The sequence below is a fragment of the Nuphar pumila genome, chromosome 16 (assembly GCF_984573655.1).
Source record: "Nuphar pumila chromosome 16, dmNupPumi1.hap1.1, whole genome shotgun sequence".
In the NCBI taxonomy this organism is placed as follows: Eukaryota; Viridiplantae; Streptophyta; class Magnoliopsida; order Nymphaeales; family Nymphaeaceae; genus Nuphar; species Nuphar pumila.
Genome location: NC_143264.1, coordinates 75,985,176 through 76,011,880, shown reverse-complemented (window position 1 = coordinate 76,011,880; position 26,705 = coordinate 75,985,176). Strand labels below are relative to the sequence as shown.

Genomic DNA, 26,705 nt, shown 5'->3' with positions numbered 1-26,705 from the left:
AATGAAGTCTTCTTAAGTTAGTCTTAATTAAGATTTTTAATTAGATTAAGAATTATGATTGAGGTAAGATTCTAGAATCATCTCTCTAGTCTAGTTTTTGTTTCATAGTAAAACTCTTTATGACATATAATTAAGTATGAATTTTATCTCAAGCCTTTCATGTATAAATAGATGTCCGGGGTTGTCCTTTTATGGATTGAAATAATATTAAAAAAATTTTAAGCTCTTTCTTTATCTCTCTAGACGTCTCTCTCTTCTCTCTCTCTCTCACGTTTCTCTTTCTCCTCTCTTGATTGACATGAGTTCAGGTCTCCCTAGGTTGGTTCTTCATCCTTTTCAAGGGTCCAATATAATATCCAGAAATTTTACCGAATATTTTAGTAAAATATATAAGGTTTTATCTATTCAAATACTGGTCTATATTGATGAATTTTAATTATTTAACAAGTTATTCTTAGTTACGACAAATTATTATTGATTAGCAAATTTAATTAAGATTTACAAGGTTCTATACGCGGTATTTAGATATGGATCTGAGTAGAGATCCAAGATGATCAACTCATATTGATGCAAGTTTGAACTGTCTGAATAAACACATTAGATTCACTGGATCTTAAGTTATCCATATTTGAATCTTCGAATATGTAACGCCCCAAATTTATATCATTTTTTTTTTATTTATTATTTTTAACCAACGAAAGGGATATACAAGCGATTTGCAAACCCGAAAAAAAACTTGGGCCGGTTATAATCAACCCACAACACACACATAATTGAAATAGAGTTCTAAACAAACTATTTATTAATTTAAAGCATTCAATCATATTAAAATCAGAGTTTAAATACATTATTAAAATGTTTAAAATGTCTAAGAGCCAAAATATGAGCCAAGTATTCGATAAGAAAGCTATGACATCCGTCCTAGCACTACCACAAGTGTACCGCATCACCAACTTACTCATTGCCTGAAAAATAGTAAAAGGAGTCAAACTATACCTCAGTAGGTAACAGTCTACCACATAAACAAGAAAATAAATTTCAAATACACAAAGCATGCAATGGACATATCTATCAAGCACATATCACTGATCCAGATTACATGTATACATATTTGATTCTACGGATAACTAAATGGCATTAACTTACTCTTTGATTCAGTACATGCATTCAAACTCATCAGCAAGCAAGATCATGCATTATTGCATACATTCATTTCATTTCATACATCTTAATATAAAACATGTGAACCAGGTTAATCGCATCTCTAATACATTGTTTCTCTTTTGTCACCCTGTAAGGGTACACTCTCAGGGACTCAACTTTGATCTAACTAATCTGATGAGGGGGTTTGTTATGCCATGTATTTTATTAACCCTATAGACTCAGAAAGATCTGCAAACACCCATTGAATCAGCCAATTGCCAAGAGACACTCCAGCGGTTTAGAAAATTGATTCCTACTCTGCAGAGTCGTGTAGCTACCTAGGCCTTATCAAATAGTTCTGGTTAAATACATTAAGAACAGAAAATCGAAAAGATGCCTCGCTCTTCAAAATAACCATTTTTTCTTGGTTGTATATACCACCTACTCTCTCTAAGGTAGACAATTGGTTTGAATGGGTTACTTAATATTATTTAACTAAACTCAAGAGTCAACTCAAGTGCCTCAGCATCAAGGGTTCTCCAACCCGAGCCTCCACTTAGGACGCTCTCACAACCAACTTAAGATAAATGTTAACACATTCAAAACTAAGCTCTCAAGAACTTATCACTACTTTGGGATACCCTTAACCCCTGACTCGCAGTAACATACTCTCCTCGTGGGTACCCTTGAGTCATACCTCTCTTGAGGTCTAAGTTTGTAAACATTTATAACAATTATTATGAGATAGAGCACACAATCATTGCAGTGTTTCCATATAACCCAAGTGCACTCACGAGTCATATGCACATAGGGCCTCTCATAACCCACAACACATCCCTCATGATATGCACACACTATTTAACATAATGCATGATGCCCATGGCATAACATAAACCATTTATGCATTCCTCTTACCATTCAACATTAAATATGGTTAATTTCATTATGAATATCGCATCATGTAAGCACAACATTCATCATAGTCATCAGTCACAAACACTTATCATGCTGTCACACATTAATTTTATAAAATTCTCATACTATACATTGATTCACAAACTAACCATGCACATGAAAGCATGATATACATTGAATCACATAGATTCACAATTCATTATTCAAAAATAGTAAATAGCAGAAATCGCCATGTTGTCACAGGATCTATCACAGTTCACACATGGCTTATACTGACAAGCAAAAAATTTGGGTAACACCTACATGTGTTCCAAAACATCACCAATTTACAAATCCAGGTTATTTGGAATGGAACTTGTTTTCAAGATACGGTAAATCTCTGAGGATGAATACTGAAAGTAAATTATGATATACCAAACTAAGGATATATTTTGTGATTACTCATGTTGATTATGACTAAATCTTTAGTATGAAATACTGCTTGAGGTTTCATGTCCTTATTAACTATGAACCCTGACATGAGATTATGATTGAACAAATTAATCATGTTAGTGAATGACACATCTAACCTACTTAGTTACTTTGCAAATGAATGTATTGTATTTTTTTTTTGGAAATATATCATGTATGTGTACTATGATTGATGTATATTGTGGCTATTTAATTAAATAGATTATGTTATCATTAATGTACTATATGTATTAGCTTTGTACAATCACTATATATTTTGGTATAGACCTACTTGACTTTTATGAGTCTGACCATTTTTATGGGTTTTTAGGTAAAGTGTGATATATAGTTGTAGAGTAGATATAGGATATTGCATTGATGTCAAGCGACAATCATTTTTCTTTCTCAGGAGCTGAATTTGGATATATTAAGTTTAGTTTTATCGTTATTGTATGAAATATAACCCGCCGAAGGTTTGAACCCAAGTTTAGAAAGGTTTCCACTAATTATGATTTTAATAAGAAAATAAAATTTTGATATTTCAAGTATTTTACAAGTTAAAAATCTTACGGCGTTACACCTAGGCCCTTCCACTACAAGAAAATTGTTAATTAGCGACAGAAATTTGTGATGGATTTTTTCCGTCGCAAATTAGCGACAGATTAGCTAGAGAAAACTTTCTTCATGAATCTGTCGCTAATTAGCGATGAATTAGCGATGAAAGTTGTTTTATCGCAAATTAGCGACAGATTAATGACAATAATTTTTCGTCGCTAATTCTCAATACAAGAAAACCATTTTAGCGAGAGATTTAGCGAGGGAATTTTTTCGTCGCTAATTAGCGACGGATTAGCGACGAAAAAATTTCCTCGCTAAATCCCTCGCTAATTTTAGATTTAAGCCGAGCGCGAAATTTTTCCTCTCTCTCCGTTCGAAATTTAAATCGACCGTGCACGATTTAAACTGCTCTCTCCCCGTCGAAGAGCGCGCTGGAGAGCATGACGGCGACGAGGCAGTTTCACGGAGGACGGCGATGTCGACGGACGACGACGACGGAGGACAGCGACAACTTCGGAGGACGCAGTTTCACGGAGGACGGTGATGCCGGAGGACGGCGATGACTTAGGAGGATGCAATTTCACGGAGGACGGCGACGCCGATGCCGAAGGACGGCGACGATGGAGGACGGCGATGACTTCGGAGGACGCTGTTTCATGGTGGATGGCGACGAGGCTGAGCGATTGCTGGAGGACGGCGACGTCGGTTCACGGAGGACGGCGATGCCGGAGAGCACCGGTTCACGGAGGATGATACAAGTTCGGCGACGAGGCAGAGCGATCGTTCTGTGCAATGCCTGTCGGGTGCGGTATAAGTTTGGCGACGAGGCAGAGCGATCAATTTTTTTTATTTTTTTTAAAAATTTAGCGACAGATAATGTTCATCGCTAATCTGTCGCAAATTTGCGACGGAATTAACGACATATAAGTTTTTTGCCAATTAGCGAGCAAAAATTCGCGATGGCCTCTATCCATCGCTAATCCGTCGCTAAACAGTTTAGCGACGAATTAGCGATGGATAGAGGCCATCGCTAATCCACAATTTTCTTGTAGTGTTCTTGTACTCTTGTCTTGCAGTGGAGCGCCTCTTTGCCTATGGAAGCTAGCGATGGAGACCTATAAGCTATGGTTTTGTTGATCAATCATCCTCCCGACTTTGTCTTAGGAATTTATACATTCTTTGGACCCCTATCATACCTTAGGACTAATATCTAACCTTCCAAAAGTCACTTAAGGTGTCTAGATCAAGACCACACCCGAACGAGCAGTGCAGTCCCGTTATACGAGCCACTTTATCTTTTTTAATCTCCCGCACATACCCTAACCACACATGAATGTGTAGACTCATTTATGACCTTCTTATACCTGCTACATAATCCCTAGAATTGATCTCAGCCTTTGCTAAGACTCTACCTAGGTCTGAGACCTAAAATATCAAAATTGTATTCTACTGATTTGATAGAATGTGTAGTTTCACCCATTTGACCTCATCAGCCTCCTAAAAAACCCAACCTGATTTCTTTGATCCCTATCACCTATATCAGACCCAAACATACGACTCTAGGTCCCTCTATTAACCCTAAATTAGATCCTTTGAGATTTGGATAGGAATCTCTTCCTGATTCACATACCGAACGCAGTTTTGACCTACCCAATTTAGTCGTTTAACACTTTTTTTTTATACCACTCAAACCATTGAGATGTATCGCATCGTAGATCTTGGGGTTATAAGTAGCGGCCGAAACAAGTAATATAAGTGTAGGGTGTCACCAAAAAGTGTCGCAACCTCAAATACGGTGGTTGATGTGATGTTAAAACTATGCACGAACCTAACTGCAATTGTAGATCGAATATACACAACAATTGTGGGCCAATATTAAAGACATGCTTGGAGTTTAAAGCACTTGTCACAATATTCTTGCGATATGCAGAAGAGTGTGATGTAGTAGGAGTCAGCAGTGCCAATCAATGATACATACATGACATACGTTAGACCTTAAAATGCTTGCAGTGGAAATTGTGAGAAGAAATCTCTTGGATTGATTTTGAATTGCAGCTGCGTGTATTCGAATGATACCAATCTAAATGGTGGCGAGTGATCACAGATCTTCGTGCTCCTTTCTATGGCATAGTACCCTTATAGGAATCATTTGATGCAATGACTAAGTATATATGCATGAGGAGCATGTACTCAACATAGTGTGTGTCCATAATTAATACACACATTCCTTTGCCACAGGCCACCTGCAACAATAGACTTTGGAGGCCCTTGTCCCTATATCACCGTGTTATGGAATCAAGTATCCCACCAGCAAATTAATTACTAGCGGTGATTCTTTTTTTGGTGTCGTTGTCGCCAATGCTCCAACAACGCACTGTGGACCAGGTGCAGGTCCAATCATGTTGGCAGCACAACAAGCTTATATCACATAGATGCCACCTTGAGGACCATAACCAAGATTTTCACAGTACTATGCATGCAAAGTAATACACCCTTGTCCCCAATGAGAAATTACCATTATGCATAATAGAGAAGTCGAGCTCTCTATTGATCGAATGTCCCTAAATATGACAGGAATATGACCTTGTGCACAACAAGGAACCATAAGAGTCTTGTAGAGGGCCATGTAGATCTTGCAGCATAAGTTGAACCTCTTATTGTTTGTGTTCATCAACAATCTAGTGAGACAAGTAGGGACATGATGCAGCTCTCACCTGCAATCGTCAATGCAATGTAGCTGGTGAACAACACAACCGAATTGGTAGAAAAGTTCTCACCTGAGGCGACAAAACAACAGGGTCAGCATGAAGGATGCGATTTTTGCCAATTGGTTGTAGTCGTTTTCATGTAATGCAATGTTTCAATAGTTTCCTAAAAGTGCATCTTTATCACCATTATGAGCCCAGTTGCATGCTCCTCACCAGCACATGTACTCATAGGCCATGTCCCCAATTGCTTTATTGAGACTCAGTTTGATTAGGAGCTCAACAATGGGTAGAAAGTCATGATCGAGCAACCACGAAATCTTCCCAATACATGGGGATGATTAAAACCTCGTGTTTGATCCTGAAAGCATGACAATTCAAAGGGTTGTAGTCTTTACTTTAAGGGCAAAGTCGTGTAAAGCATGGTGGTTTGTTATAGCTCAAATTCTAGAAGATGGTACACATTTGATCTCTAGGATCCACATGCCTTTTTTTGCAGGTAGTGAGGTTCATCCAGGAGTAAGCGGAACCCATAAGGGTAAAGTGGCGGCTAGGGTTTTCTCTTCACATGTGAAAAAGTCAATGGATACATATCCAAAACAAAAGAAAAACGATCATGATACTTGTCCATGCCATAAGCAGGGAGACCCAATCGACCGACCCACATACGAGGGCTTTAATTAAGAAGTCCAAAGTCAGACGACCCTACCTGTAATATCCAAGAAATTTTAAATATAAAATTGAGTTTTTTTATGTCAGATTTTGTAAGTTCGGATTTGAGAGCAACCGAGATCTCTAGTATGATCTGAAGACAGAGCAGTACAAACTTCAAAAGATCAATCCGTACTGGATTCAGATCGACCAGTACTCTAGAAAGCTCGTTTAACAGTAAGCGGGTTAGGTACATATGCGTGGGTTGGATTAAGATTTGATAACCCAAGCCAGAGGAACATTTACAAAAGAATAAAAGAAGGTAGGGGTATTATGAGAAATAAATATATTTTTATGAGAGATTTAAGAAAAAGATGGGCAAAAAAAATAGGATTTTCCATAGAGGAGACCCCTCCTCCAATGGGGAGGGGCCATGTGGCAGCCCACCCTCTCTCTTCCCTCCCCCTTTTCATGCAAACCTCTTCCCCCTTATCTCTCTCTTTCTCTCTATTCCCTATCACTCACCGTCTCTCTCTCCCCTTTGTTTTCCCCTTCATGAAACCCTCTCCCATTCTCACCTGTACCCTCCCTCTCCCCTTTTCACGAGCACTACCTGACACCACCACCAGGCTGCCCACAGCCTCTGCCGTGACCCCAACACTGACCATTGTCTCTTTATTGAAGCTCTCTCTCTCTCTCTCTCTCTCTCTCTCTCTCTCTCTCTCTCTCTCTCTCTCGTTCTTGCCAGATTCAATTTGATTACGAGTTCAGCAATAGGTAGAAAGTCATGATCGAGCAACCACAAAATCGTCCTAATCCATGTGGATGATTAAAACATCATGTTTGTTTCTGGAAGCACAATAATTCAAAAGATTATGGTCTCTACTTTGAAGGCAAAGTGGTACAGAGCATGGTGGTCTGTTACAACACAAATTTTAGAAGATAATACAATTTCACACTCATTTTCTTGCAGGTAGTGAGGGTCATCTAGGCCTAGGTGGGACCCATAAGGGTAATGTGGCAGCTGAGGTTTCTTCTTCACGTGTGAATAAGTCAATTGATACATGTCCATACCAAAAGATAAAAGAGCATGAGACTTGCCCATGCTAGAAGCAGAGAGACCCAGTTGGCAGACCCACATGAGAGGGCTTTAATTAAGAAGTCCAGGGTCGGATGTCCCCACCTGTAATATCCAAGAATTTTTAAATATAAAATTGAGACTTTTTACTTGAGATTTCATAAGTTCAAATATGAGAGCAACTCAAACCCATTAATTATGGGTTAAATGTAAGTTGAAACGAATCATAATTGAGAAATATAGTTTGAATTGGAGATAGAGCAGTACAAACTTTAGAGGATTGATCCGTACTGAATTTGAATCGATCGATACTCTAGAAAGATCATTTAATAGTAAGTGGGTTGGGTATATATGCATGGGTTGGATCGAGATTTGATAACTCAATTCAGAGGGACATTTATGAAAGAACGAAAGATGGTAGGGGTATTACAAGAAATAAAGATATTTTATGAGAGATTTGAGAAAAAAATCACTGGTAGAAATGGGGTTTTTCATAAAGGAGACCCTTCCCCTAATGGAGAGTTGCCACATGGCAGCCTGCCCTCTCTCTTCCCTCCCCCTTTCCATGCAACCCCCCTTCCCCATTATCTCTCTCTTTCTCTCTCTTCCCTGACACTTATCGCCTCTCGCTCCCCTTTGTTTTTCCTTTCACGAAACCCTCTCTCATTCTCACCCATACCCTCCCTCTCTGATTTTCATAAGCACTACCTGACACCACCATCGAGGAGCCCACTGTCATTGTCGTGACCCCTACGCCGACCACCGCTTCCCTGTTGCAACTTTCTCTCTCTCATTCTCGTCGGACTACCGCCACCATCACTATCTTCACCATCCTCCTCCCTCTCTCCCTCAGTTTCTCTTTGTTGATCGCCAGACCTTTCTTCGCCCCCCACCTCCCCTCTCTCCCTTCCTCTCTTCGATGTTGTAGTGAAGAGGAAGAGGAAAAAGAAGAAGGAAAGATGAAGAAGAAAAGAGAAAAGAAAGAAGAGAAGAAAAAAGAGAAGAAAAAAGAGAAAGAAAAGAGGAGTTGTTTCTCCCTCCCTCTCTCTCTCTCTGTCCGGGTGTGCCACCACCACCACCCCATCGGGCTATGTGGGCCTCACTGATGATGGACAACAGAACCTACCATCAAGCACTTCGCCCGCATTGCACAGTCGTGTCGCCGCCATTGTCTCATGACCCACGCGTGCTGCCTTGTGATGTATGTTGCAGTCACGCTTGTTCCCGTGTGCTCCTTGTTGTCGATCTTCCATCGGAATGCATGCCGAGATTGGTAAGTTTAGAAAATTCTTGAATGGAAGCCTTATTGAAGCTCAGAGTATGATTCTCCTACACTTAACAAGTTCTTAATTATGCAAGGAATGGGTAAGTAGATACCCGATGATATTTTTAGAACAAAAAAAAAGTTCTTTTTCAGTTTGCATGATTTTTAGAATATTTTATTGAACTAACTAGAGTTGGGTTTAATTAGCAGACAAGATTTTATAATAGTAGAATCATCGTTAGAGGTTCTTTGTTTGGCAGGTTGAACATTCAAAAATAAAAGATAAAACTGATATTTAACTACCAATCTATTGCAGGTAATAGTGGACCTTAATTATGTGTTATGTGAGTGTATGCAATCGAGACATATGCATGAATGTATATGTATATGATTATGATATATGTATGAGAATTATGTTTGTGTGCATATGCCTAGAGTGTATATCTCCATTGCACTCATTTTTTTGAGTCGAGTTCTTACTTAAGGTTGATTTCTTTCACAAACTATGTGCTAGTGGGCTAATATACACTCATGTTTTCGCTCAGGTGGGACTCATAGTGCTTAGTTCAATTGGAGCAACGTCATTGATAAAGCTTTGCATCATTAGAGAAAATTGAGTGAATGGTCATATTCATGAGGTACATGTGATTGGGGTGGTTTGAAATATATGAATGTGTTGTAATATGTGTGTATGTAATTGAAGCATACATATGAATGATTATGTGATGTAATGTGTATATATGCAACCTGCATATGTATGAATAATTATGATGTATATTTATTATTGTATTCAATGTGTGTGATGATGTATGAAATTGAACGAAATATATGGATGCATGCATTTGAAATTAACTACATAGGGTAGATTGTTTGCATTAGAAGGTATCCCCTTATGATAGGTCATACATAAATAGGTAGATGATATATCTATGATTATTTTTCAATTTCAAGTTCGTAATGGACATCGACTCCTTACTATGGTTTCAAATGTGAAACCTTATGAATTATTCTTGACATTTATGAATATGTCAAATAGTGGGCGATAAATATGACGCATGATCAAAATATATGATTTGTATTGGGTATTGACCTAAATATTTGTTTCATGTACTGAAACTGTGTATTTATGCTTTAAATCTTGCAAGTATGACAAGTACGATTTATGCACAAGGTTCATGATCAAATAACATGAATTTGATGGGTATTGGCCAAAGTGTTTGTTTGTACATGAAGTGCATAGATGAATGACATGAATTTATGGGTATTGACACAAGTTATTGCTTGTTATGTTAAATTTCTTCTATTTGTAACTTAATATGCAATTATGGCAAATGTGATGCATGATATGCATGATTGAATAACATGAAATTTATGGATATTGAATCCAGTGCAAACTACTGACGTAATATTGCTTAGTATGTATATTTACTTTATGAAATGACATACATTGAGAAAAAATTCTAGAAAGATAAGAAAAGTTGCACTAATTCATCATATTCTGAAAGATGGGGTGACATTGATTAATATTATTGAGGTCAAACAAGTGGGTCAAATGTGAACATGCATTGCACCAACCCCATGAGAATTACGATCTCATCGAATGTAGATTAAGGCAGTTGTGACAGGTCAAATGTGAACCATTTCTATCCCATGATAGTTTAAGGAGACTTTATACTCTAATACACAAGGTAGAATTAGATATATAGTTGTATTACGATAATAGTGTGCCTACGATGTTTCAGTATAAGGGATGACACATCTCGTACTCTAGTGTCAGTCTCTTGTTCTTCAAGGGTTAAAATGTAAAAAATATAAATTATCTGAATGAACACCCAAAAAAGGCCCGAGTACACATAGTTGGTCTGGCGTGATGCCTTAGGGTAACAAGAAGTTAAGATTTGATGTTTGCAAGAATAACATGAAATGCAAAAGAAAGTTAATTGAAAGACAAAAAATAATCATGCATAGGGTAAGTCATAGCGTGTTTGCATAATTGTATGCATAAACTACTTGCGAGCATGATCATGCGATTAAATGTGATACATGCATGTATGCACATGATTGCATGCTTAAATAAAATGGATGTTTAACTATATGCATGAATTCACATGTGAACGCAAGTGTATGCTCGAATGATATGTGTGCATAACTAAATGTGCAAATATAGGTACATATTATTATATGTTTTAAATTACATGTACACATAAAAGTATGCATGAAGTGTATGTTTTTTTATGCATAAATATGTACGTAAGTTATATGTGTATTTACGCATAAAGATATGCGTAAGCTGTATGTTTATTTACGCTAAGGTGTATGTAAGATTGTATGCTTATATGCACATAAATGTATATGTATATTGTATGTTTGATATATGCTCAAAAACATATGTGAATTGTTTGCTTATATACACATCAAAGTATGTGTGCATTATATGTGTGGTTTGTTTGCTTAAATCATCATAGGATGATGTAAAGGTTATATAGGCTAAACTGTAATCACTATTTATTTTGTTGTTTATTTTTTGAGACTTAGTAAGGGTCTGCAGAATTGTGTTCAAATATAATGTATCTCACGCTCTATTTTTTTTTCACTTTTCAGCTCCACAAGAGTAGGTAGATAGATGTTGATGCACGCAGAGACTACTATGTTGGACTGAACTGTACTCTTTTATGTATTTTTGGTTTTTTGTCAACAAACTTTGAAATTTCATTTACGAAGTAAATAAAATTATTTTGTGATATTTGAATTGTAATAGTTTGATTCTAAATCTGTGATGCACTCGAGTTTGGGGATAGTTTTGAATTGGTTCAAAAAAGTCTTCTGATATGTTTAAAAAAAAAGTTTTGCGAGCTATTTGCCCTTGTCAATCTCCTACACATACCTTGACCACACCTGAATGTATAGACCCATTTAAGGCCTCCTACACAACCCTCTAGAACTGATCTCAGCTTTAATTAAGACCCTACTCACGTTCGGGACCTGAAATATTAAAAATGCACTCTGTCGATTCAGTAGAACATGTAGTTTCACCCATTTGACCTCATTATTTTCTATAACAACCCAACCTGACATCTCTGACTCCTAATACTTATATCAGACCCAAACACATTTTCCTTGGTCCCTCTAGAAGCGCTAGACGAGGTTCTTTCAGATCTGAATAACACTACAAGAAAAACCTTGATTAGCGATAGACATTTGCGACATATTTTTTCTGTCGCAAATTAGCGACGGAATTAGCAAGAGAACATTATCCATCACCAATCTTTGAAATAATTTCAAAATTAGCGACAACACAAATTCCATCGCAAATTAGCGACAAAAAATTTTTGTCGCAAAAACTGTAGCAACTTAGTGACGGATTTAGCAAGGGAAATATTTTGTCGCTAATTAGCGACGGATATGCGACAGAATATTTCTCTCGCTAAATCCGTCGTTAATTTTCTATTAAAGCTACCAAATTAGGGTGCTAAATTCTTCCTCCCTCTGTCTCTCTCTCTCTCGTTACGCTTAGGGCGCTTCACCTCCCTCTCCTCTAGGTCGACTCTGTCGTCGTCTGCGTCATCTCCGGCAATGGCGATGGCGACGACCCCTCCTTGCTCGCCGAGGATGAAGGCAAAGCCCTAATCAGGACTCTCTGAAAACCTCTTGTTGTGAGCGCTCTCGACTCTCTTTGTGCACTACTAAGGACGCAGCAATCGGTGTTTCCTTCTGATTCCTTCCTTGTTTCCAAATTTTAGCAGAAGGTACAATGACGATGATGGTGATGGCGACGGCGACGGCGACAACGATAGTGATGGCGATGGCAATGGTGATGGCAATGGCGATGGCGATGACAATGACCCCTCCTCGCTCGCGGAGAAGGAAGGCAAAGCCCTAATCAGGACTCTATGAAAACCTCTTGTTGTGAGCGCTCCCGACTCTCTTTGTGCACTGCTAAGGACGCAGGAACCGGTGTTCCCTTCTGATTCCTTCCTTGTTTACAATTTTTAGCAGAGGGTACAACGACGATGATGGTGACGGCGATGACGACAGTGATTGTGACAGCGACGGCGATGACCCCTCCTCGCTCGCGAAGGAGGAAGGCAAAGCCCTAATCATGAGTCTCTGAAAACCTCATGTTGTGAGCGCTCCCGACTCTTTTTGTGCATTGCTAAGGATGCAGGAAGTGGTGTTCCCTTCCGATTCCTTCCTTGTTTCCAATTTTTAGCAGAGGGTACCTTCAGTCCTCGTTCTGTTTTTGTTTTCCTTATCATAAGGTTACATTATATGTAGTGTAGAGATTGCCTACAGATTTGATAGTTTTTTTTTAAGGGTTTTATTGTTTGGTGCTTACAGAAGCTCGTGCTGGAGAAATCATATTACACATGTTGAAGCAACTCGAACTACATAGTTTTTTTATCATTTACTCATGAAAGCCTAGCTTATTCTATCAGCAAATCAAATGGATAATACAGCCTGAGTTTGTTTATGAATATCATGCTTCCACGTTCTTTACAATTTCTTGTTTGAAATTTGGGTTGCACTGTATAAGTTTCATACAGAAACCATGACATGCTATATGTTTTTGGTGATTTAGGAGTCAAGCAACCAGGCGACGATTAAGAAATAGCACATTAGAATGCTATACTTCATGTTTTGTTCCTCTTTTCCACCAATTATGCACCATCTTTTAGTTGTCTCATTTTCACTCTTGTTTAGGGATGTTGAACGAGTCAATTGTTTGGGTATTTGACTAAATCTAAATCTATTTAGTAAAACAAATCTGATTAGATGTAAATTTTCTATTTAGGCTAATTGGATCCAGATTTGGTAGTAGCTTTTTGCACCCAAATTGAAATTTGACTCTGAATCCACTTAAGCCATATCAAATTGTGTAGGATTCAATTATGCTGACATTATGGAAGGTCTCTGTTCGGGGGGTGGTTTCCCTCTTCACTGCTAAAGCCTACCCGATTTTTCATGAATTCTAGAATGCCAGTTTGTGCTTCTTCATTTCCTATATTCATTTTCTTTTTCATTTGCATCCATGATTGTTGCCTTACGTGTAAGCTCATATTAAGGCAATATCATGGCTATATAGTTGTACTTTTCAGGTTGTTTGATCGGATTGTTTCATTTAGTGATGCAGAATTTTGGTGGCTTTTCTATTTTTTTTCTCTCTTTAAATAGATGTTTTGTGCATTTCTTTTTTGGTTTAATGAGTTTGTTCTTTTAAAAGGTTGAAAAAGGTTGAAGCTATGAACACAAGTTGTTGTTCTACAAATCTTAACATTGAGAGACCAAATATATGTTTGGTTGAAGATGGGGGAAATGTGATAATATGTTTATTACAAGTTGTGAACACAAGCAAAAACTGTATCTTTGTATTGTTTCCATTTCACAAGACTTGCACTATATTATACTATAGGCACATGATGCGCACGCCTCAGGGCTATTTTTTTAATTTTTTTTTTTAAATTTTGTGACGGATTAGCGATGGTTATTATCTGTCACTAATTTTCATCAATGATATATTTTGCGACAGATTGTATTGCGTCACTAACTTGCCGACCAAAAGTTAGCGACGGAATTTATCCGGATATACTCTGTCGCAAGTCTGTCGCTAATTAGCGACAGATTTACGATGAAAACAAACTGTCGCAAATCCATCGCTAATTAGCGACGAACTGGCGACATATAAATTTCGTCAGAATTTAGCGACTAGAATTATGCGACAGACGCTTCCGTTGTGAATCCGTCGCTAACGTGTTTAGCGACGGATAGCGTCCGTCGCTACTTGGCATTTTTCTTGTAGTGTAAGAATCTCTCGATTTGCATACTGAATCGAGTTTTAACCTACATGATTTAGTTGTTTGACCATTTTTTTTACCTCCGAAACCACTAAGATTTGTCATGGCATAAATCCTAGAGTTGCGGTATCAGTTGTAATACAATATGAAGTTTGTTGCCATGTGCAATACAATCATGATATAATTAGAAAACATTAAGGATGTGTTTGAAAGCCTTGGATCTCAAATTCGAGGGAGATCCTCATGTTGGAGCTGGTCTTTAAAATGAAGCCATCAAAATCCTTGTTAAAATTCATGTGACTTACTTCCAACAAAATGGGTGGATCGTTAACTTCCTCCTTAAAGAGAGTTGGAGTCAATTCGTGAATATCTCACAAATTCTGCTCTCTCTCATGTTTCATATCAGAGTTATTGGAAGCTTCTTAGATAAGTGAGAGGCATGCTTATCAAAAACTTGCTTTGAAAGTGTGATACTCCTTGCTTCTGAAACTTGACGAGAATCTCGATTCTCCTACGTTTGTTATATGCTTTCCACATGATTCATCTATTCTTCTTATATGTTCTTTCGCTCTACTTTTCATATTTTTTTATGTGTTTTCTCAAATGCTTCTCACTCACTTCCATGTGCTTTATCTAAATTGGCAGTAGATTTTGTTAAAAAATTATTTTTTACACTAAAAATCCATGAAATTTAAGAATATTCACTTCTATTTTAGTTTTTATTTGCATTCCATTTAGATTCCTATTCAATTCTTATATTACTTTTTTTAATTCTTTGCCTCTCACTTCTTATCCATTTTAAAATAATTCCCATGTGGAAACCTTGTTTCATATCTAATTTGAAATCATAAGAGCTAATCCCTTTTGCCATGAAATCCTAAGCAATGAAACACTAGGGATAATTTTCAAACGGCTATCAAAACTTTTAATGCCCACCAACATATTTATTTATTTTATTTTCAAATATGTTTTCAACTTTAAATTTGGGTTAAGCAAATAATCCTTGAGTTCACCACCATCAATCTTACATATCAGCACGACAATTCAACTTTGGAAAGACTATCGCAACTCATTTCAGTTCCTACAGCCAAAAGATGCATGTTTTAAAAGGAAAAAATATGATTATATTGAAGAAGAAGAAGAAGAGAAGAAAAAATACATAGATTTACAATGTGGTAACGTGATAACTTCAAATCTAAGTCCACATCAAACAAGATTAAACTAACTGTACCAACAGGGGCTCTGCTTTAGGAGCAGTGCTTGTGTTTGGGACTTTGCAGGTTCAAATCCCAATGGTATGTTGTATAACCTGTTGTAGGGGCATCAACGGGTTGGGTTTGATTCGGACTCAGGTGGAACCAGACTTGGACCAGATTTTTGGGTTTGATATCGGGTCTGGACTCGGGTCTAATCGGTCCATTATATAAAAAAAAAAAAAAACTATACCCAGTAAAACCATATTTTTTATCATTTTTACATTAAAAAATTGTGGGTCTTAATCGGAACTCGGGTTCGGTCTGGGTCCGGGTCTGATATAAGGTCTTCAGATCTGAACCAAGGTCTTATTATTTATCATCATACCCGGACCCTATAAGGTTTGGTTAGAGTCGGGTTCAGGTAAACCAGGCCCGTTGACACCCCTAACTTGTTGTGGTCTGCCTAACTCCAGCTTGTTCATAAAAAAAAAAGATTAAACTAACAGTTTAAAGGTGGCACACTTAAAAAAGACAGTTTTACTTTTCCTCCAAGGGACACATTCATCGTTAACCAAGATAGATTTCTTAAGATAAAACTCAGAGTTTGTATTCTGTACCCTTTGTACGCCGCTTCCCCGGCAACCGTACATCGAAAAGTTAGCATAAGTAAATACCGGAACATTTCACCAATCCAATAGTCAAACAGTAGAGCCCATGTGCAAGTTGGGCCCGGATCAAGCTTTAAAGTGGTGGCACTATGTCAGATGTGGGTCTGAACTACCAATGTGGGCCCGGCTTGTCTGGCAGGAGCAGTTAGTGAAAGTCACCTTGTCTCAGTTTTTATTTTCAACGTAGAAAGTTGGGCTTAGGCAAACCCTATCAGTTATACAACTATACCATTGGGATTCGAACTTGCAACTTCCCAACACAAGGTGATGTGCACTAACTGCTCCTGCCAGACAAGCCGAGCCCCAGTTGCTCTGCCTCAATGTTGTTAGTATGGCTTAGTATTGTTTGCCAATGATTCAGGTGAATTGGCTGATACAATGCCTCAAGTGAATCGTTTTGAATGAGCCAAAAAAATAATAATGTGTTAATCAGAACATGTGTTAAGTCATTAAAATAATATAAAAAATACTTGGCTAAGGAGGGTAACAAATGAGAATTGTTTGTTTGGAATATCTCATTTGCCTCATTTCTCACGTGGAAACAAACATGAGAAAAAATGTAGTGAGATTTTTTTTTCTTTTACGATGATGAGGAACCCTTGCTAGGGATGGCAGGGCCTGTCTCACCTCCTTTGGACCAAGGATGAAGGTTAAAATCAAAACACTAGTGGGGATGGAGGCGGGGATGAACTTACACTTTCCACTGCCCCAATTCTCCGTTAGTGAAATAACTAAAATATACCTTTAGGGATGGCAGTGAAGATCTTGTGCCCTGCGCATTCACCCTGGACCCGGCTATAGTTTGTGAAATTTTATACCAGACCTGAGCCTAACCCGAGTTCCGATTATGACCCACAATTTTTTAATGTAAAAATGAAAAAAAAAAATTTATTTTACCGGGTATGCTCCAAGTCTGGTTCATGTAGTTCTTATCGGGTCCAGGTATGGTTTCTCTTATAGTAGACCCGATACCATTTAGCACTACTGAAAAACACATTTTTAAGTTAACCCCACGTTGAGTTACGAGGGTAAATAACTGATAAAATAATAAAAAGAGAGAGAGAGAGAGAGAGAGAGAGAGAGAGGTGTTAAAGTATTTTATCCTATTTTTATCATTGGAACGAATAAAACGAATTGTTTTTTTCAGCAAGCAAAGAGAGAGAAGGGGGTCAATGGTTCAGGACAAGTAGACTTGTACGCTAGCGGTCTTGGGAGACAAGCAGAGCGGGCAGGCCTCCGACGCCGCGTCACAATCGGGGCAGAGGCAGAGGTGCCTGCACGGCAGCACAAGCACGCTCACCTCCTTACTCCCGCACACCCTGCACCTATTACACTTCCTCTCCTTCTCCTTTTCCCCTCCTCCTCCTTGGCTGCATCGCGACTGTGCGTCCTCCTCCTCCTCCGCCTCGGCAGCGGTGGTGGCGACGATTGGCTCGCAGAGATCGCCGTTGTCTCCCTGGCCCTCCTCTGGGTAGGGGTCGTAGGAGAGCAGGAGCAGTTCGAGATCCCTGCGGAGCGCGGCGACGGTGGCCTCGTTGGTCTGAGCGAGGCTGCGCCACAGCTGGCCCTCCACCAGCAGCGCCCTCACCCTCTCCTCCAGCGCGCTGTTCCGCCTGTTCATGCTCTCGATCTCCTCCTCTTTTCCCTTCAGTATCCGCTGCATCCCCAACTCCACCGCCACCACCACCTGCCTCCAGTAGCTCCTCCTCTTCTCCTCCACCTCCTCTCGTATCTTCTCCGTCTGCTCCACACCCAAAAAAATAATTAGAAAAACTGATACTTCAACAGTAACCACATTTACTTCAGAGTATCATTTTGGATGGGTAGGATGGTCATTTTCTGAGATTTGTTCGGCATCAGCGGGACGCACCAGCCGCATGGAACGATGCGTTCGTACGGACGAGTACAAATCACGCTCAGTTGTTTCACTTTTTCTTTTTTGGAAAGCGGAAGTTTCGTAATTCAAAAGCAAGAGTAGGGGTAAAACGGGTAACTCGGGAAAACTCAAAATTTTTTTTTTTGAAAAGAGAGGAAATTTTGAACAAAATTCGGATCCCAGACAAAAAGAGACGCAGAAACTGCGATTAGTGGAGATCGAGACGGTTAAAATATGTGGTCAACCCCCCCATAGATGTCCGCACCCACTATTCAATAACTTCAAAATAAATAATTTAGCAATAAATAAATAAATATGAGAGAGAGAGAGAGATCTACGTTAAGGGCGACGAATCTGTCGAGCTCCTGGCATTGCTTCTGGACTTTGACCGAGATCTCCGGGTCAAAGCATGACCGGAAATCGTCTCTCCCTCGCTTCTTCGCCACCTGAAAACCGCAGGAGCCGACGTCCGCCGCCGGGGTTTTTACCATCGGATTCATGCCTGAACGTTAAAATAAAATAAAATATGGGTTTTACACTTTTAGAAAATGACCAGAATGGGCAGCAACAAGGGGGAAACCCCAGGAGATTCATGAAATTTAATTCCGGGGTTTTTGAAATGACGAAAATGCCCTTGGACAACTCATGGGCATTATCGTCATATTAATATGAGCCCACCGAAGCTTATTGTGAAGGCATGGATGGGGCTTTGGTTGTCGCCACTGTGGCAAAAAAATGCGCGATATATCGCGAGATATTGTCACAAACAAAAAAAAAAATGCTTCAGATTTTGTAAATCTCACGAAAAATTACCGTTTTTAACGTTTAAAATATATTCACGCAAAAAACGCAAGATTTTTTGTAAATCTGGATGTCGCCCGGACTCTCACCGGCTTACGGGTCACGGCGACGCTGCATTTCGAATAATGATGAAAATGGCCTTGTTAATGGGTGGCACAGCAAGGTTATTTTCGTTTTAGAAAAAAATTGGGCTGTGATTCTTTCCCATTCCCAGTGGTGAAAGTTTTTTTTTTTTTTCGACAGAGAAAGCTGTGATTAGGCAGACCCCTACCGGTAATACAACCATGCAATTTGGGGTTCGAACTGCTGGTCAGTGGAGAAAGTTTAAAACAAGGGAAAAGCGGCAGTGAAATTCTCGTGAGAAATTGAAATCGTTCCAAATTTCTCGCGTTCTTATCGGCAAAAACATCAATAGAAATAAAAACATTTATAAACAGGAAAACTATATGCGAGGAAATAAATTGAAAATTATGTGAAAAGCCGAAAAAACAGTTTGCTCGAGATACAGACGATTAAATGGAAAATGACGAAATAAAATTGGTTTTTCTTTTGCCTCACCTTGGTGTAAGAAAGGAGAGGAATCCGAAGGGAAAGTCTGGTTTTCTGGTAGCAGAGGAAAGCCCACGAAATTCCTGAAACAAGAAAATCAACACAGTAGCTGTGTTAGAGATCACATTAATCCGCTAATGATAAGCAGAAATAGAAAAAGGAAATTGGAGGTCAAGTTGAAGAAGAACCAAACCTGCTAGCGATTTCCGCCATTAGTGGATTGTTGGAAGCTTGGTACGATTGCAAAAACATGGTAATCCAAGGAAATGGAAATATGGGTTCTCGTCCAAACGGCAGAAAACGAAGTGGGTGGTTCTTCTTTTCCAAGGAAACCAAAGGAGAAAAGAGAAAAAAATAAACGAGATCGGTTTCACTAAAGAAGAGGAGTCTCTTTTCTTGTTTGGATGTGATGTTGGTCGGCCCAATGGGAAATGGGTACTTCAGTTTGGAGCAAGAAAAAAGAAGAACGAAAGGTTCGTTCCCTCCTTCCCTTCTAGTTCGAGGCGTTCTCTACGAATAGAGAGAGGAGAAATATGATGACTCTTCTTTTCTGCTGTGATTTTTGAAGAGGGATAGAAGCTGAAGAGATAGAGAAGGAAAGGAATAGAAGGGCTATTCCTTTTTGTATGGATTTTAAGAGTGAGGTGCCTTGCGAATCGGCGTATTGCTTGGCGCCATTGTTGATGGAACGGTGAAGACGAAAAGAAATCCAACTGGATTTCGCTATTTGGGTGCTTACTTATAGGGGGAGAGAGACCACAAACTGGGATATTCTCTCTCTTGAACTTTCCTCCTCTTTATCTGTTTTTGGTTTGTAATTAATTAGTATCTACTGACAAGAAATGAAAATACAAACAAGTTGTCAGTTTAAAGGTTGTTGTAGATATGTTTACAAGCAACAAAGCAGTTTCTCAATATTTTAAGAATAGAGCTTGAATTGTAAAATGTTTTTTATAATAGTAACTACTGATGCATAAGTTTTCAAAAAAAGTGACCAAGATAATCCACATGTTAAGTGAAGCAGATTTTACAGTTTCATGGATAGGTGTGCTTAACTTTAACAGCAAATTTTGTTGGTTTCTAAAGGTTTTTGAACGCGTCAAACATATATTTAGTGTGCTTAACTTTAACAGCAAATTTTGTTGGTTTCTAAAGGTTTTTGAACACGTCAAACATATATTTAATTTTGACTCAAGTCCTAAATCTAATGAGATGACTCAACTCTCTCTCTCTCTCTCTCTCTCTCTCTCTCTGATTTGTAGCTAAAATAGCTGTAGACTCATGCTTCCCATTTCGATACATTATCAAGTTGGCTAGAAGATCACGACCATATAAGAAATCTTGTGGTGATTATAATAAGCATAAAGATATTCTTAAAAACGAAACCAAGAAATTAGGTTAATTTTGATTTAAGAAAGACAACAACAATCAATAATCAGTCACAATTCAATAAAAATATAGTTTTAGTGTTAAAATATCAAAAATATGTTTTTATTGATTAAAATTTTAAAATTTTTGTGTCCTCATGTTTTATTTTCCACTTTTTTTGTTCTTACAAATCGAACCCGCGTCAAGTGTTCCCATGTCTTTGTGACGACTCATAATAAAATAATAATGCCCACAAGTGCACCGTTCATTTGGTAAGTATGACTCGCAAACCTCACCAAGCTTACGGGATGTTATGAGTTCAAAACCCATGAGTATAAGTTGTTAGGAGGCCTAGTAGTTTAAGGATTTAAATTAACATACCTTCATCATTATAAAGCTTTTTGTTGTGTGGGTTAGGCACTTGGTAGGCAGGTGTTTTTTTTTTATTAAAAGAAATAATAATAATAATAATAATAATAGTGCCGATTGATGACAAGAACCTATTAACTGAATGTCACGCTAATCAAGAAGAAGGATCATGAAAACCACATTGTGGAGATTCGAGATAAAAAAAGGGCAACGGCGAATTGGTCGCCCACCCACTAGCTTTCTCGGTTGGAATCGTTGTGGCACGAGGACTGTATTTTGAAGGAAATGATGCATTGGTTGTTGCAAAACAAGTTGAGTTCCCGATTACATGATTCCAACCTCTCATCTTTTTCTTTTTCATGGTTGGGGTGGGGGCAGCTACGCCTAAAAACAATCACATAGGGAAGTTCTTGGTGTAAATGAGATGTCAACATAATTTTCAAAAAAGTAAATGGGATGCCAAAATACTCCTCTCACACTTTCTCCATGAATTAATTGCTCTTCCTTTTCCTTTTGCCTTGGAATGATGTTCCAAATGAGGGGCACACTCAACTAAGTTTGATTGCTTTACTAGATGCTCTCTCTCTCTCTCTCTATATATATATATATATATATATATAGAGAGAGAGAGTAATGGGTTCGTGCTAAACCCATTTGGTGCTAAACTGCGTGCTAAATAGGTTTTTTTGCTTCTTTGGTGCTTTTTATGCGTTTACAATCCTATAATTGTATTGGGCATGATCGATTTACTAAGAATGATGTTTGAAGCCTCAAAAATTTACAAAGATTTTGACCCGTTGATTTTTTGAGCTTTATAAAAACCCACCCATTTGTTGGAATCAAACGCCCTATAAAATCAAGTATCGGAATTTAAAATTAAAATGAAAAAAGCCTAAAAAACCTATTTAGCACGCATTTTAGCATCAAATGGGTTTAGCACCGACCCATATAAAGAGAGAGGGGTCTTGTGTGAATCCCTCTGCCAGATGGGGCTTAAGAGATATCTCATAGGGGTATGCTTAACCCCAACCCCAGCTTGCTTGTCATATATATATATATATATATATATATATATATATATATATATATATATATATATATATATATATATATATATATATATATATATATATATATATATATATATATAAAGAGAGGGATCTTGTGCCAAGCTGAAGGCTCAGGTTTCAGTACCTATGCCACATGGGGCTTAAGAGATATGGGGTAGGGTACGCCTACCCATCTTGGGGTTTTTCTTTATACTTACAACTTTTTGAAGTAGCACTCAACCTGCATGGTGACAACTAAGCAGGAAGGACGCTGTTGGGAGACAACCAATCCAAGGGCATAGTAATGCATCGTTAGGTACCCCCCTCACTTGCAGGGAGGGCCTGACAAACACAAGAATAGATTTTTTAAGGGTTGGTTCAGTTTAGTTTTTAACATTTTTTTAATATTTTAAGTGGGTTTAAATAAAATTTTAATATGTTTTATTGTTTTTATTATTTTTTTACGATGTATTTGATCGTTAAAAATTGACCGGTTGGGTGCCCCACTCATCACTAGACAAAAAAAAATAGCCCAATCAGGTCAGTATCGTATTGATTTTCTAGTGATTCGGTCGATGTCGTATCGATACTGACAACATTGGTGTATGTTCGCCCTCGACGATTCACTGAATCCCACGTCTGTGTTCGGGGCTTTGAATGAGCACCACGTATACAAGCACATGGGGCTCGTATTCCCGTGTATGTTGACATAACTTTGCATCGGACTCTGGTGTTGTTGCAAAGACTTAAGTACCCTTTCTTGCTATTCTTCTCATAAAGTGATGGTTTGAGAAAATAACAAAAATGCCCTTCATTCAAAAAAGAAAAAACAAACAATTCAAAAAAAGGACAAACATGTCCTCCATCCAGAAAGTCGAGGATGATGTTGACTCTTCAAAGTCTTCTTCTTCTTTCTCTGTTCAAAAAAAAGACAAACATGTCCTTCATCCAGAAAGTCGAGGATGATGTTGACTCTTTAAAGTCTGTCTTCTTCTTCTTTCTCCGTAAAACACTGTAAAACCCTCTCTCTCTCTCTAGAGAAGAAATCAAGGGAGGCAAAGAGTTCTTCCTGGAGAAGGCCATGAACATCAACCCTCTCACTATCTCTCCCTTCTCTCTCTACTTCTGTGCACATCCAACAGACGATCCTACATTGCTCCATCGTCATCTTCTTATTCTTCCTTCTTCGTAAAACACTGTAAAACCCTCTCTCTCTCTCTCTCTCTCTCTCTCTAGAGAAGAAATCAAGGGAGGTAAAGAGTTCCTCCTGGAGAAGGCCATGAACACCAACCCTCTCACTCTCTCTCCCTTATCTCTCTACTTATGTTCCTGATTTAGAGTTTTTGCCCTTACAGGAGGGGGGTTCGGGGGCTCCCCCCCGGCGCGGATCCCGGGGGTTCAGGGGGGGGGCCCCTTGCGGGGGGGGCTTGGGGGGCAGCGCCCTCCGGACCAAAATTTTTTGGGCCTTCCAATAATGATTTGTAGTATTATCGGGCCTTCCTACAACAATTTGTAGTATTTTCGGGTCTCCAACGAAACGCTATAGTGATTTGCGGAAGACACTACAAATCGCAAATCGCTATAGCGATTTGTAGTGTCTTCCGCAAATCGCTATAGCGATTTATAGATTCTTCCGCAAATCGCTATAGCGATTTGTAGATTCTTCCGCAAATCGCTATAGCGATTTGTAGTGTTGTTCAATAAGCAAATCGCTGTAAATTGCTACCCGAATTAGGACCAACTTGTCAGGGCCATATCTCCCTAACCGGAGGTCATATTCCAAATCCGTAAAAAGTGGTATCTTCGTTATTGAGTCTAGTTTATTTCTGTAAATTTTTAGCGATTTCTATTATCATTTCATTCCCCATTTTAACTTCAACGATACATTATAACCACAATCATCAAAAGAAAGATTGCCCAAGTTAAGAGTCTTGAGAGAGTAGAGGATGGCCTCATCACCCACCGAACAACAAAAAATACAATGAATCAACTTCAAGTGCAGTAAGGACCCAGAGTCGAATAAATTTAGAAGTAGCTCATCAGTAAGGACCCACAACAGTCAATGTGCAGGTCAGTCGGTGTTTGATGGAGCAATGTAGGATCTTCTGATGGATGTGCACAGAAGCAGAAATAGAAGGGAGAGAGAGAGTGAAAGGGTTGATGAGCCCCCGGACCCACCTCCTGTAAGGGCAAAAGGCCATGAACACGCTGGGAGGAGCCCTCAGACCCCCCTTCTGTAAGGGTAAAAACTCTGAATCAGACTCCATAACTCTTCAAGTTGAATGATGCTACCCACACTGGGAGGAGCTCTCAGACCCCCCTTTCTGTAAGGGTAAAAACTCTAAATCAGACTCCACAACTCTTCAAGTTGAATGATGCTACCCACGCTGGGAGGAGCCCACAGACCCCTCTCCTGTAAGGGTAAAAACTCTGAATCAGGATCTACAACTCATTTAGTTGAATGATGCTACCCACACTGGGATGAGCCCCCAAACCCTCCTCCTGTAAGGGTAAAAACTCTGAATCAGGCTCCACAACAGTCAATGTGCAGGTCAGTCGGTGCTTGATGGAGCAATGTATGATCTTCTAATGGATGTGCACAAAAGCATAAATAGAAGGGAGAGAGAGAGTGAGAGGGTTGATATTCATAGCCTCCTCCAGGGGAGATTTCTTTCTCGGATAATCCTGTTGTGCAGAGACTGGGTCTTAAATAATCATCTTCAGGGCACTTAAGTCTTTACAACCACTCCTTTTCAAGAATCGTCATTTTTTTTGCACCAATGGAGGAGAGGGTACTTAAGTCTTTGCAATCGCATCAAACTCCAACGCTAATTAATGCTGACAAACATGGGGATACGAGACGCACATGCTTACATACGTGGTGCTCTTTGGGACCCCCGAACATGAGATGTAGCTAACTGCCCTGTTCAGGGGGGGAACATATAACCTGCTTTGTGATTTTCATCAACCATGCCACACACCCGGATGTCTACAAGTTGAAGGACTCTTTTTCTTTTAATGTTTGCCATCATACCCGCTTCTGAAGGAACGGAGCAGAGTGTTCAAGTCGGCTCATTTTTGTGGTGAGCCAAGCCAAACTCTAGTTCATGGCAAGCTTGAGTTAAATGAACTAAGCTCGAGTTAGCTTATTTGAAAAGAGAAAAAAAACTTTGAAAATTGAAAATAATAGAATTTAGACTCTAAACTTACTAGTCCAAGCTCAAACTAACTTGTTCTAAAACATGTACATTTTTTCAAAGCTGTAAGCAATATCATTTGAACTCTAAACTTATTGCTCACAAGCTAAACACTTCATCATCTATATATGATATAAAATATATTTGTTACTAGTCAGCGAGCCGAACATGAGTAACCATGAGCAGTTCGGCTCATCTTCCAGCCCTAAAGGTGTATGCCAACAGCAAGAGCCGAACATGGACATTTCTTTGGCCCAAAATCCGTAGTAATGCCATCATTGAATAAAAGAAGCCAAGGCTCTGCACAATCCTGGGAAACTTTTTCTTATCAGGTCATGAAAGTTATGTAAAAGCTGTTGTTTTGAGACCCACTTAAGCGTGGACCTCTGAAAATGCTGAGAAGATGAGAAACTAACGGTTTGGAGTGTGGGGTTTTGCTCCCTTTGTACACACCACGCTTCAAGCTGAAGGACATTTCCAATTTGATATTCAAGATATGTCGATATGCGGGAATTACCCAACCCAAACATGCATTTTCAGGCATGAGCATAAAAAAAATCTGACCCAAACCCAACCCGAGCAATATACAGGCTAAATTTGGGTTATGATTTTTATCAGATATATACCTGACTCAACCTGGCTTTTTTGCTGGATATTTAACCCAACTTGAGTGTCTTATATGTATTTTAAGTATCAGTAAAATTTTGAAATGATACAAATCCAGGTTTGAAATTTCATTTTTGTGACCCAGCAAAACTCAAACCCCACAATATTTTTTTTTTTTTTTTGGATTGGCAAGCTGGGGCTAGGCAGACCCCCACCAGTACAAACTCCTGATCAACCTGAGTTTACAAGGATGTTATAGATGGAAACCACTCAGGTGGTTCATCTTTCCAAAGTCTGTGGATTCCTGATGACCCCATGAGAGCCAGCTTATGGCTAATATAGTTGCTCGACTTTGAAATGTTTTCAATAGTTGTTCTGATGTGACTTGTGAGAGAGTTCAAGATCCCAAATCTTCTTCTTTTCTTTCGTCTATAAAACTAAACAGTTCAATCTTTCTATTGTCGGATCCA

The 26,705-nt window shown here is 38.8% G+C and overlaps 1 protein-coding gene across 1 annotated transcript; it reads right to left on the bottom strand.

Moving 5' to 3' along the window:
* Positions 1-17,519: 17,519 nt before the first annotated feature.
* Positions 17,520-20,744, bottom strand: LOC149813666 (putative BOI-related E3 ubiquitin-protein ligase 3). Its single transcript, XM_089992444.1, has 4 exons — positions 19,840-20,744; positions 19,656-19,729; positions 18,635-18,798; positions 17,520-18,161 (listed from the first exon to the last, which is right to left on the bottom strand). The coding sequence occupies exons 1-4, from the start codon at positions 19,896-19,898 to the stop codon at positions 17,598-17,600; spliced, it is 861 nt and encodes a 286-aa protein (XP_089848570.1). The 5' UTR covers positions 19,899-20,744; the 3' UTR covers positions 17,520-17,597.
* Positions 20,745-26,705: the final 5,961 nt, after the last annotated feature.

Excerpts from the sequence above, each read along its gene's own strand:
- LOC149813666 (XM_089992444.1), bottom strand. The coding sequence starts at position 19,898 with ATGTTTTTGCAATCGTACCAAGCTTCCAACAATCCACTAATGGCGGAA. Across the intron at positions 18,799-19,655 it reads CTCTCCTTTCTTACACCAAG|GCATGAATCCGATGGTAAAA; the intron begins GTGAGGCAAAAG and ends TTTAACGTTCAG. Across the intron at positions 18,162-18,634 it reads ACAGATTCGTCGCCCTTAAC|ACGGAGAAGATACGAGAGGA; the intron begins GTAGATCTCTCT and ends GGTGTGGAGCAG.